We start from the raw sequence: 13135 nt of genomic DNA on the forward strand, positions 1-13135 counted from the left end.
TATTAAATTTCAAATAAAATATTTAAAACTATATATTTTTTTAATAATTTTTAGATTTTATCAAATTTTAATAGGAAAAAATAATTTTTAACAAGAAAATAGATATTATAATTTTTAGATTTTTAATTTTAAGTTAATTTTCAATTAGAGTTAGACATGTGACATTGTCCAAAATGCTAAATTAGCTTCTTTTTTTTTAGCTACTTAGGACAAAAACTAATATAAATCATAAATGTAAGTAACGGACATAGTTTAGGAGGAACTTTTAACAAGCAGAAAAATTCAAAAGAAACGATCTGGTAGTAGCAATAGGACGGGGGGACAAAAATCCTATGTATTTTATCGTTAAATTGAAGACTCACTATCTTTCATTCTTACATTTAATAGTTAAGATTAGCCCTCTACTCTATAAGAATCACTTATATTATATTGTTTACTCAATATGCCATAAAGCTCTCTAACTATATTCTCAAGAATAGAAAATAAAACAAAATGATTCCAAGCTTCATTAACATGGACACTCTCAAACTTTTTTCAGATTTCTTATATAATAATGTTTCAAAACCAATTCTAACCATTTTTTTTTTACTTTGTGCTTTAGAAAAAGCAAAGGCCTAATTTACTTTTACATAATAGCAAAGTTTATGTACCAAAACATGATAAGTAGACTCTAAACAAATCATTATTTTGCTATAAACAATATATTAGCTCCATAGTGTAACAAAATGGTAAATTTGAAAAAAGTTTTTACATAGAAAGGTGAGGGCTTGATTGGTTCGTGATTGAAAAATTGCATTTTCAAAAAGTGTGTTTGTAAAATAAAATCTGAATTTATAGTTTGAAAATATGCTTTTGAAAATGTGATTGGTTTAATATCTGAAAACTGTTTTTAAGTTTTAAAAAACTGAATATGTAATTGGTATGGAATCTAAAAATATAAAAAAGTGATAGATTTGTAGGATTTTAGGAGACAATAATTTAGAATCAGAGAAAACGTGATTTTTTTGTTTTTGATTTTATAACACAAAATTAGAATACTGATTTGAATTTTATTTTAAAAAATATTCTACCAATCACTTATTATTGTAGGTTCTACTATTTTTAAGTTTTTAAAATGATAAAATTGAATTCGAATACTCTTCCAATCCCAACCTAAAATATCTGAATACAGAATAGAGTATCTGCTTTGTGCCAAGGGCCAACCTTAACTAAAAGAATAAAGTGGTCTTTAAAACTGTTGAAGAATACCCACTTTTTCTTTTCCTTTCTCTTTTAATTTTTAATTTTTAATTTTTATTTTCTTGGGCCTATTTTTGGCTATTGATTGAAAAGTTTCCTTCTCACCAGGGAAGTGGAATATGGTGCTCTTTTGGCCACAATTAGAAACTAAGAAGCTTCCTAGCACAGTTTCTTTTTTACTTACAAAAGTTAAAAAGGACCAAACAAAGGGAAACAACCATGCACATAATAATGTCATGTCAACTAACAATTAAAGAGAAAAAATATATATAGTTCTTAATTAATTCCATTAAATTTTAATTAAAACAAAGTTGGAATTAAAAAAAAAAAAAACTCTTATAAAAGTAGTAAACAATGATCCCTTAGTTCCAATTCTTAAAATTCACACTTTTTTTTTTAATTTTTCTTAGGCTATGTATAGATTTTGAATTTTACTAAGAAAAAAATGGTGAAAAATATTTTTCTAAAATTTTATAAGAGATTTTTTTAATATTTTATTTTATTTTCTTGGATATATTTATAATTATTCTAAATTTTATAAAATTATACTACATTTAAATAAATAAAAAAATTCTCAATTTTTTGTTTAAATCCAAACACTAAAAAATTACATTTTTTGAAATTGATTTATCTTTCCAATCTAAAATCCAAGATTCAACTCAAAAACTAAAAATATTTATATATAATTTAAAAAAAAAAAAACTAAAGGAAAACTCTATTTTAATTATAAGATTGTAAAATTACCATTATACCCTTACATTTACTATTTTTTTTTTTTTGGGGAAAATTAGGTACCGAAATGAAAATTTACTCACACGTGATATTGGTTCCGAAATAGCCAATGGGGTAAGGTTTGACCTAACCACACAAAATAAAAAGAGCCAATCGGTGTCGTTTTGACATATAATAGAGCCAAGTAAAAGGCCAACTACGAGGTCCACACTCACTCGTTCACTCCACACACTCACTCTTTCACGCACTCCCAAACTGATATCTTCATCCATTCATCGACCAAAGATGAGCTCCCAGATTTCCAGATCTGCCGCTAGAGCCTTTAGATCCTTCCAGGCTGCTTCTAAGAACGCTCGTTTTCACCCTGGTATGTGTATTTTTCTGTTTTCATTCATATCTGTTTCACTCGGTTTTTGGTGATGTAACTCAATATTTTTTTTTGTATAAATGTATTGGGTTTGTTATGATTTCAAAGCTTCATGCCGATTTTTGAACTGGGTATGTGTTTGTTTTGGTGGAAAATAGTTTCACCCCCTCAAAAAATTTAGTCTTGAATTAAGAGTTGGTAAGCTTTATAAGAAGAAATGATTGGATTTTTTTTTCTCAAGTCAATTATAGATCGAAAAAAGGAAAAGAAATTAAGATGAATATAAAAAGTGGGGGGAGAAAGAAACAACTTTTTGTGTTATGATTATTATTAGTTTTTACTATTACTGTTCGCTATTTTGTTTTGATGGAACATTAGATCTGAAATGTTTGATCACTGTGTATGGTTTTGGTGTGGACGTAGGAGCCTTTAACTATAACTGTTGCTGTAATCATACAATTAATTGTTGTCAGCATTGAGAGAAAAAAAAAAGTGAATCAAATGAAAAGATGTAATTATTTTGTTGGGATTTAATCGTATATATACATATGTGTGTGTGTTCATGTACATATGTACGTAGTTGTGTATGTATATGAATCTTTATGATAACTTTATATGTTTTTTGATTTGATTTAAACCCTCCCGAAATAACCTAACCATTATAATCAGAGACAACCCAAGTACAGTAACATTCCAAAGTTTTCTTATTTGCATAAATATTGATCTCTCTCAAAATTGTTTATGTGGGTGTGCGTATATACAACTACCCTCGAAGCTGTTTGTGTGTGTATATATCTTTGTATAACTAGTGCTGTGACTGTCCCCTTTTTAGAGGGACGAACTGTAGCTGCAGCAGCAACATTAGCCGCAAGAGGAAATGGGTCTTTCTTAGCTTCAAACTTTGGAAAAGCTGGTTCTGAAAATGCATACACCAGATGGATTTCTGGAGCTCTTGCCATCCATGCCGCAGGTATATATATAGGAAATAATAAAAATTGTTTTTTTCTTTATATCCTGTACACAAATGTATATCTATGACTATTAGTGGCATTGTGTATTATTTTCCCAATTTCGACTTTCATACAATGTACTTTTGATAGTATGTCTTGATTTTGACATTTTTTTCTTTCAATTGAGAAGAGTAAGACCATAACAAAACATATCTATAGAATCTTTTTCCTTCTTCTTTTTCTTTTTATTCCCCTTGACTTTGTTTTTGTTCTCAAAGTTCAGTATTTCCTTGTTTACATATGTGAACACTTTAACTCTTTTATTTCATAGCTTAAATGAAAGGGGCTATTGTCTCCTGCTTTAGTTTTGGCGTTTTTCCTGAGGGTTAGGAATAATTGCTTGGCCTTGATGCTTGGGGAAATGTGGCATACTTCATCATTTTTTTCTCGATAGTGCGTAAATCATCAAAATTCGGTACTGGGAAAATACTGCTGAGCCTTCAAACTGTCATATTTTATAGTATCTTAGTACACAAAAAGCAAAATTGGGATTTCAGGGTAGGTTGTCACTGACCACTGTAGATGTTCAAATATTCTAAAATGAATTTTTAACATTGGCTGACTTATATGTTTGGGCCTTTCCTATTGGTTCAACCTGCTAATAAGTGGCAGCATGTTTTATATGAAATGGAATAGTGAAAGAAGAGAGTACTTTACTCTTAATAAAAAAAAATGACTTATTGACCCAATGGGGGCTATAGCAACTATCTGTATGTAGATAAAATTGAACATGGAGATGATAATCAAATAGATTCAAATTACTAATTGAGCATGGAGATGACTATTTTAGCCTCACATTAAGGTGATAATTCATGCATTTTTTTAACAACTTCAAACTCTTTCCTAATACTTACACTTTATCAATTTTCTTTTTCTACTTATGTAGCCTACATGGTACTGGACCAGGAGGTTCACGCTGCAGAGGTATTCTGAACTTCTCAAAATTATTTTCTAATGATGTTTTTTCTCATTTCAAATATTGTTTTCTCTTGCTTTATTCTGAATCCATTGCTTCTCCATCCAGTTCGAACGCACTTTTATTGCTATCAAGCCTGATGGGGTGCAAAGAGGACTGGTAAGCTGACTATATAACTTATGTTTCCATCACTATGTTTGGTGTTTCCTATGATGGAAAGAAAATATATGAGAGATAAGAAATTAGAAGGATAGAGAGGAAAGTGTATTTCTTTCTTGGTTGTTTGGTGTGTAGGAAGGGAAGAAAGTTGATTTATTGTAAAATTATTATATTACCCTTAAATTATTAATATTTTTTTTTTTTGGTGTTAAGAAAAATAATTGACCCCACTTTTCTCTTCCTACCAAGCAATCTATTTTCTTTTCACTTTTCCCTCCCATGCTTTCTTTCTTTCCTTTCCCTTTTCTTATATTGTCAACTTGTCATGGGGATCTCACTTAAAACCATTCATAATAGCTGAGCTGAAACGATCAATTGTACTTAAGTTGACAGGGGAAAGTAACTTCAATATACTTATCTTTGATTCTTATCATTACATGTTGCTAGTTTTCTATTAGAGTTTGAATCCGAATCCCATCTTTTTTTACATCTTTTTTTCTCTTATTCGTCCCAAAAAGAGGGAGTGTGGAGGATTTCTTGTAGTTTAGAACAATTGTTTGTATTACATGTTCAGATGTTCTTTTGCTAAGCCAATACCTTTATGTTTTTTTTTTCTTTGTTCCTATCCAGATTTCAGAAATCATAGCCAGGTTCGAGCGTAAAGGGTTTAAACTTGTTGCCATTAAAGTTGTGATTCCTTCAAAGGAATTTGCTCAGAAGCATTACCATGATCTGAGTGCAAGACCCTTCTTCAATGGCCTGTGTGACTTCCTTAGCTCTGGCCCTGTCATTGCTATGGTTAGCTAGAACTCTTACTTATTCCATTCTCAGTTTTACCAGCAACTATTTTTACCAAGCTAATAATAATTCTATTCTTTTGTTACCACTTTCAGGTTTGGGAAGGAGAAGGAGTAATAAAGTACGGAAGAAAACTCATTGGAGCCACAGATCCTCAAAAATCAGAGCCTGGAACCATCAGAGGTGATCTAGCTGTGGTTGTTGGAAGGTACTAAATACTTAAGCTTTGAATACTTTTTTTTAAAAAAAAAAACTAGACTCCCCGCCTAATCTTATAATATTTGGGGACTAGAAAATTATAGCAATTGCTATATGGGTACCCAAGAGAGACTCAAAACTCGGACTTTGTAAGAGCAAACCACATGTGTGACCATTTGAGCTACCCTACTTAGGTATACTTGTGTTGCTTTAGACAATCTTTACCTTAGTATAGTTTTTAATACAAATAAAAACAGTACCCAAGAAGGGTAGCTCAAATAGTTTGTCCCACAAGGTCCGACATTCGAGTCCTTTTGAGTACCTACGTAACAATTGTTATAGTTTTCTGGTCTTCTGATATAATAAAATTAAGTAGAAATCTTAGTGTTTTTTTTATCAACAGCTCAAATCAGTTAATATATATGTGTGTGTATATATATATATGTTGTATATGCAGAAATATCATTCATGGGAGTGATGGTCCAGAGACTGCAAAAGATGAAATCAATCTGTGGTTCAAGCCAGAAGAGTTGGTAAGTTACACAAGCAATTCAGAGAAGTGGGTCTATGGAGACAACTAATGAAATTTTCTTCCAATAAATAATACACATTTCCGGCTATGCTAAGCTAAGTCCACATGAAGAGTAGCACAATAAGATTTCACATTTTTACTATAATAATAATGTTGTTTTTTTATTGAGGTGAGTTGAGCCAATAATATTATTGGCCAAGTAGAATCTCATTCAATAATTTAACATTGCCACTTTATTCATTACTACTTTTCACATAATACCATTTCACATTTATATATATATATATATCCTATTTTGCTTCCAAATAAAATAATCCATGCTGTAATTCCAATTTCTATGTTGCAAAATAATAATAATAATGAATAAATTAATACCATTGGGTGCTGCTAGAGTGCAACCCCTCCTATTTTTAATACATGGATGATTTTTGAAAAAAAAAATTATGACTGTATATTGTAATTATATAGATTATTTAGTAAATTTTTAGATAATTTCAAATTATTTTTAGTATTGAAAACAAAGTTGAAATAGTTGCACGGCTGATTGTTTTTTATTTTTATGATTATGAAAAATAACATGTTTTAATCTTATTTTTTATATCATAAAGTATTCAAAAAAAAATATTTACAAAATGCTCTAAATCATTATAACGTAAATTATCAATAAAAAATTGTTCATTCCTGTAGAGAAAACAAGAAATGGGTACACTCTATAATTTCTCAAAATCTTTACTTGTAGAAATGAAAAATGGGAAGTAAAGGAAAAGACTTTTTAATCCAACTTTTACTTTAACATTCAATAAAAGACAAATAAAATAAAATAATTGAACAAAGAAAAGTAACCAGAAAAAAATAAAAAAATTAAGGGAGCTTGGGTCAATTGCGTGTAAAGTGTTCTGAAAAGAAGATAAAAAGAAAGGTGTGTTGAAAATGAAATGAGAAACTACTTTGAAACATAGTAATAAATTTGTTTTTAGCTCCCGTTATGATTGTTTACGTTTTGTATTACTTATGTCCCAAAAATTGATTTTGTATTAATTAAGTCTCCAATTTTTTCAAATCATATCATTTACTTCTCTAAATGTTATTTTTAGTTCTTTTTTACATAAAAGCTCTCAAAAACCTCTCATAATTTTGGAATCCATAGTCCAGAAAGCTCTCTCTATTTTGTCATAAACACTCTACATAACCATAGCCGAAACACTAGTCCTTATAGTGTTCAAGATATTTCTTCTATTTTCTTTAATTTGTCTTAAATACTATTGTCTTTCTAAACCCTATTATAGCTTAAATATTGAACCTCATCAAGCAAATATAGCCAATATCTACCTAAGTATCCAAACTCTCTGTAGCACCCACATTATTTTGATATAATATAGTCAATAATCACATGATTGCATTGCATTACATTACATATCATACAATATGTATAATTTGAGCATATGCATATTCTTATAAGTGTTTCCATGTATAAGTATAAAAGTTGTGTATATGATGTCTATGTGTATGTTCAATATTATTAACCTTGTGGCATTTGAGTTGTCTATTATGGGTGTTTGATGTGCTCAAGATATAAGGAAGTATGAAAAATATGGACAAGGCATGAAATCAAGTGAGAAAAGTGAGATATAGAAGGCAAAATATGTTAAGTGGTGAAAAATAGTACAATGTCGATTACTAGTATTTTGGTGTAAAATTGAGTATTAGTGGATTTACCAAATATAATTGAAGTATGATTAAGGTCTCATTTAATGAAGTAAAAATGGTTTTAGAACCATTAGATCAAGTCTTTGTGGGAGGTATACATAATCAGTGGTATTGACGCAAAGTCAAAACGAGCTTAGCATAAGTGCGCTACGCTCAATCGGGTAAGCATACCTATTAGGTATGGACTCATATGGACCTAAGGTTTGGTGTAAGTGTTTCACACATAAGGATAATATGTCTAGCAGATGATTAAGTCGAAATTATTGAAGTGATAAGGTTTTCATAAGTCAAAAAGTTAAATGATAAGGTGAAAGATGTCAAATTTTGATACAATAAGGTCAAATCATTGAAAATAAAGGATTGTCATCAACCTTATCACTTTCCACGACCAAGACTCTGAAAAACAGAGAGAAAATAAAACCTATCCCAAATTATTGGTTCCACGACCACGACCAACCTTATCAGGCAGCCACACATTGTGGTGTCAATACATATAACAATAACTCATATGGAGGATAAATAAAAATGGGAACATGGCAAACAATATAATTGGTTCGCTAAAACCTAGCCCAAATTATTGGGCTGCCACTATGAGCCTAACTATAGGCATCCGTTTACACTTACTTACACTTTCATTTGCCTTTTCAAAACAGTGGCACTCAACTTAACTTCTTATTACAACTTACTTTTATGTTGCATAAAACTTGCTAAGGCATCACATAATTAATCATCATAATATCATGCATGGTCATATATCATACAATAATTCATCATATCACTATTATGCCATGCATACAAATTTATGATGAAGTGTCAATGTATGTTAATACCACTTACTCACAAAATATTTATATAATGCATACTTTCACATAACATGTAATTTTTGTGTTGTAGTTGAGTACTTTACTTACCTTCTGTCCAAAATATATTTCACCGTGTAACAAGTGGTGTCTTAGGTGTTGATGTGCTTATCCTAACAATGGCATGGATTTCTCATCATAATGATGGCAATAATACATTGAACTATCATCTAAAAATACCCATAAAAATCATATCAAATTTCATATCCAATCATGCTTAAAATGTCTTAAACCACCTAGATCGAGCGTTAGATTTATCTTAGACACTTCGAGAAATTTTGACAGAGTTTCCCCTTTATTTTATCTATCCCCAAATATCAAAATCAATCAGTATTAGACATCAAATAATATGTCATAACCATATATCCCAAATACCAACATAATTATTCATCACGAAGTTATCATATACCGATTTTGATAAAATTCTAATTTCCAAGATCATCACCCAAATTAAATGAGTCTCCACGTCTATTCAAACATTTATAAACATATCTACCCTCTTATATACTCAATCAAGTAACAAAAAATCAGTTAGTACTCCAAGAACCACAAAAACCTCATAAAACATAAATTTTCACTTATTGAGCAACTTTTCAGCGAAAACAATCTCATCTAGATTTTCTAAACCTTAATCCACATGGAAACCACCAAGAAATATCTTAAAAAAGATAAAACACCATAGATAAGCTCTCAGCAAAATTCAAAAACATGGTTTAACTTCCAAATACGAGAACTTACTATAAAAATGCCAAAACTAAGTTTAATCCACTTCTTTGGCTTTGATTTCACTTGGATCTCCTTAGAATCTCTTCAAACCAGCCAAGAAATGGTTTTTGGATTTATTTTATCTCTGTTTTTCAGAGTCTTGGTCGTGGAAAGTGATAAGGTTGATGACAATCCTTTATTTTCAATGATTTGGCCTTATTGTATCAAAATTTGACACCTTTCACCTTATCATATCACTTTTTAACTTATGAAAACCTTATCACTTCAATAATTTCGACTTAATCATCTATTATGCCTATTATCCTTATGTGTGAAACACTCACACCAAACCTTAGGTCCATATGAGTTTATACCCAATAGTTATGCTTACCCGATTGAGCGTAGCGCACTTATGCTAAGCTCGTTTTGACTTTGCGTCAATACCACTGATTATGTATACCTCCCATCAAGACTTGATCTAATGGTTCTAAAACCATTTTTACTTCATCAATGAGACCTTAATCATACCTCAATTATATTTGTTAAATCCACTTGTTGACCCTGATTTTGGCCAACTGACACGAAGTCAAAATACGCTTGACGTGGACAAATATGTTGAAATGAATGTGATGACGAAAACAATAAGAACGCAAGAGTTTATAGTGGTTCGGCCCCAGGATCTGGTAATAACCTACGTCCACTTGAATTGTTATTGAAATGAGATCCAAAGGGGTGATCAAAGAACTAGGGTTCAATGAGTTTCACTGACCTTTGAAGAATAAGATACAAATATTCTAGTGTAATCTCTCTCTAATCTCAAAAGATCCTCTAGCCAAGAGAAAAATCAGTCCTATTTCCTGAGCTCTCTTCTTCTATTTATAAGCTCAGGGAAGATTTACATTAATTTGTTACAGATATTCTTTCCTAAATAATTGGATACTCAGGAAATCATGGGAGATAATTTCCTATTCAATCATAACTGCCTAAGAATTCCTCCATGTATAGCGTGCGTACGACCAGGCTGGTCGTATGAAGAAGTCGATCGCGTGACAATAGATGTCTTCCTGGTCGATAGTCGAGCACGGATTCTGCCAGATGTCAGCCACGTGTATTTAATGCCTGCCATGTCATTCACCTCTGATTTTTTGGATAACGTTTGCCCCCCAAGTTTGTTTAGTGCGACCAGCAATAAAGAAACTTAAGGAAACAACCGTTCACATCCCCACGATGTCTGTCAGGATCCCCATGCGTTTTCGAAAACTATGACATAATTATGTCTAATCAAGCATTTTCAGTTTCCAAAAAGGCAATTTGACGGCTTATACACTTCCCCACGTTTCGAAAATGGGAAGTGATGATTACTGCTTTTTGGCCATACCTCGGTCCCTATAAGTAAGCTTTTTTTCTTTTTTAAAATTTTTTACTCACCATCTTTGCCAAGATTTTCAAGAACTTGCCCCAGAATACAGAGCTTCGAAACCAGTCCGACGTCTAGCTGAAGGTCTTCCGATTCGAATTTTTCGCCTTCTTCCGAATCTCCATCTTTGCCCAGGTAAGCACTTCGTTCTTTAAGCTTTCCATTACGCCATGCATGCCATTTTTATGCTCTGTGATTTCTGTGTTCTTGAGTAGGGTTTTAAGGGTTTTTTGGTATAAACCGCCCATTGCTCGGTAAGAGTGCGTCTTTACGCTTTGTATAGGTCAGGACTTTAGTTTGATAGTTAGGATCATTGGTTTGGGACGTTAGGTTGATGAAAGATTTAACCTTTAAGCCAGGTGAAAAAACTGAATTTTTTCCCGCCCCTTAAGAGTCGAAAAAGTTCTCTTTCAGAAAATAGTTTACTTTTTTTTTTTTTATCCGTTTTTCAAACTATTCGCGTTGAACTTAGCGTAGGATTAGGATGCTGCTGGTTATTTAGACATGAGCAACGTTATCCCAATCTTCCACACTACTTCGCGGATTGTGTCTTATCTCCTCCATTGGCTGTTTGCAGTTCATATGCAAGACCCTTGGGGAGGAGAAAGACCTATTGAAGACGAGCTCTTGGCCCAACTACTCGAAGGCGAAGAGAACCCATCTACGTTGATCCCAGAAATCCCCTTTTCTCGTCCTAGCCCAAACTGTCCACCAGTTCCCAATCAGAAAATGGCCAGAACAAAAACCAAAGCTCGAAAAAGATGAAACCCTAACTCTCCAGGTCAGCCTTCTGCTGATGCCCCCTCGACCAGTGGTCGAGGCGAATTTTCCCCTGAGACCAATGTCCAGAGGCGTGCCCGTCCTCGCCATGCTGACCAGCTGGCTGTTGAGTGGCACGTCGTCCCCCAAGTTCGATGACGCTTCGTATGATCGCCAATTATTTGAACAGATACAATCTGACGGGGGTGACCCTGGTCAGACCTTCTACCGACCAGCGAGCCAACCTGCTAGGAGGGGCTTACAGCGCCTGGTTGAGGTACCACATCGAGGCAGGTGCCACCCTGCCTCTTCACACATTTTTTCAAGGGGTGGCAAACTACTTTGGAGTAGCCCCCTTTCAGATCACCCCGAATGGGTATAGGATGCTGGCCGCACTCTATATCCTCTACAAGCTCAAAAAATGGCCAGCTCCTTCTCCACATGAGGTCAATTTTCTGTTTGACCTCAAGTCCAACCCCAACCATGATGGTACGGGGTTCTTCCACTTCTGCCACCAGGAGATCGGGCGCACCTTTCTGTCCGACACCACTCACATCTCCAACGTGGGGAGGTACCATCACGAGTACTTCCTCACGCCCGACATTGCCGTAGATAATCTGGCCTTCACTCAGGGAGGTAAAAAAACAATTCCTACACCAGTAGTTTCTGTACTTTAATCCTTTCTTGTCATAATATCTCGCTGTTCCATTGTGTTCCAAGCCCATGGTTACGCCCGACCCTCACTCCAGGAATGGAGTCGAGGGCAACACTCTTAGCCAGCATGCCAAATGCTGCTAAGAGTGTAAAAAACTTAATCAATGAGGCTAACCTTAGGCTGGCTGGCCTTTGGGGCTCCCAATCTGCGACGAGCGAACCCTCGGCGGGTGGTGTCCAAGTCGATGCGAAACCTGAGCAGGAACTCGAGCAGCAACCTCAGGCACCCCCTCCACGGAGGAGGCCAACTGGGGTTACGATCAGGGAACCTGCCTTTCCCCACCAAGCAGCGGAATCTTCGGTCCCCGAGGGCAAGGGGAAACAAAAGGCTGCCGAGCCTACCGAACTTTCTGACGACTCGTCGGATGTAAACGGTACAATAATCTCGTTTTAAAATAATTTGCCAATTCCCTCTCATCTATTTGATGGGGATGACAACTTTAGGAACGCCCCTTCTTTAAACTCAGATTTCTTCCAGGAACTAGGTAATTCAGTAGATAATGTTACGACCAGTAGTTGTAGCCCGGGTACTTTACTTTGTAATCCTTTTACTTTTATCTCTGTTTTCCCATGACCATTTAATCTCACTGTTCGAGTTGTTTCCCCTTGTGCAGGTATGGACTCTAGAGACTTCTTCGAGCATTATCAGGCTGTCGCTGCCTCTTCTGTCCCGAAGAAGGACAGCAAGAGGGCTCGAGGGGAAAGCAGCAAGACCCCTTCGAAGAAGACCCGAACAGAAGATGCTCCTGTCGACGCCCCCTCCAAGGAGGACTTACCACATCCGCCCGCCTCTGAGCAGACGACCCCCACGCCTGTCAATCTCCAGCCTTCCTCTAAGGCTGCCGACAAGGAGACTTTGGATAACTTGTCCGAAGGCTCCCTGCCCAGCCACATAGTTGGCATGGCCAGGGAGAGGATATATCAGCTCTCAAAGCACAGACGCAGCCAGACCGCCATCAATGACACTGCCACAATGGAAGTTGACCAAATCATCAATGGAGGGTTGAATGAGATAGTCAGCG

General features: G+C 34.4%; 1 protein-coding gene across 1 annotated transcript; it reads left to right on the forward strand.

The window, feature by feature from the left end:
* Positions 1 to 2127: 2127 nt before the first annotated feature.
* On the forward strand, positions 2128 to 6231 carry LOC133778608 (nucleoside diphosphate kinase 3-like). Its single transcript, XM_062218588.1, has 7 exons — positions 2128 to 2338; positions 3171 to 3308; positions 4235 to 4272; positions 4373 to 4423; positions 5054 to 5221; positions 5317 to 5429; positions 5877 to 6231. Exons 1-7 carry the CDS (start codon positions 2257 to 2259, stop codon positions 5998 to 6000), a joined length of 714 nt encoding a protein of 237 aa, XP_062074572.1. The 5' UTR covers positions 2128 to 2256; the 3' UTR covers positions 6001 to 6231.
* Positions 6232 to 13135: the final 6904 nt, after the last annotated feature.

This window comes from Humulus lupulus, chromosome 5 (assembly GCF_963169125.1).
Source record: "Humulus lupulus chromosome 5, drHumLupu1.1, whole genome shotgun sequence".
NCBI classification, from domain to species: domain Eukaryota; kingdom Viridiplantae; phylum Streptophyta; class Magnoliopsida; order Rosales; family Cannabaceae; genus Humulus; species Humulus lupulus.

Bases quoted from the DNA above. Each gene is read 5' to 3' on its own strand.
- LOC133778608 (XM_062218588.1), top strand. From the start codon at position 2,257: ATGAGCTCCCAGATTTCCAGATCTGCCGCTAGAGCCTTTAGATCCTTC. The intron at 2,339-3,170 runs GTATGTGTATTT...TCCCCTTTTTAG, and splicing joins GAACGCTCGTTTTCACCCTG to AGGGACGAACTGTAGCTGCA. The intron at 5,430-5,876 runs GTACTAAATACT...TTGTATATGCAG, and splicing joins CTAGCTGTGGTTGTTGGAAG to AAATATCATTCATGGGAGTG.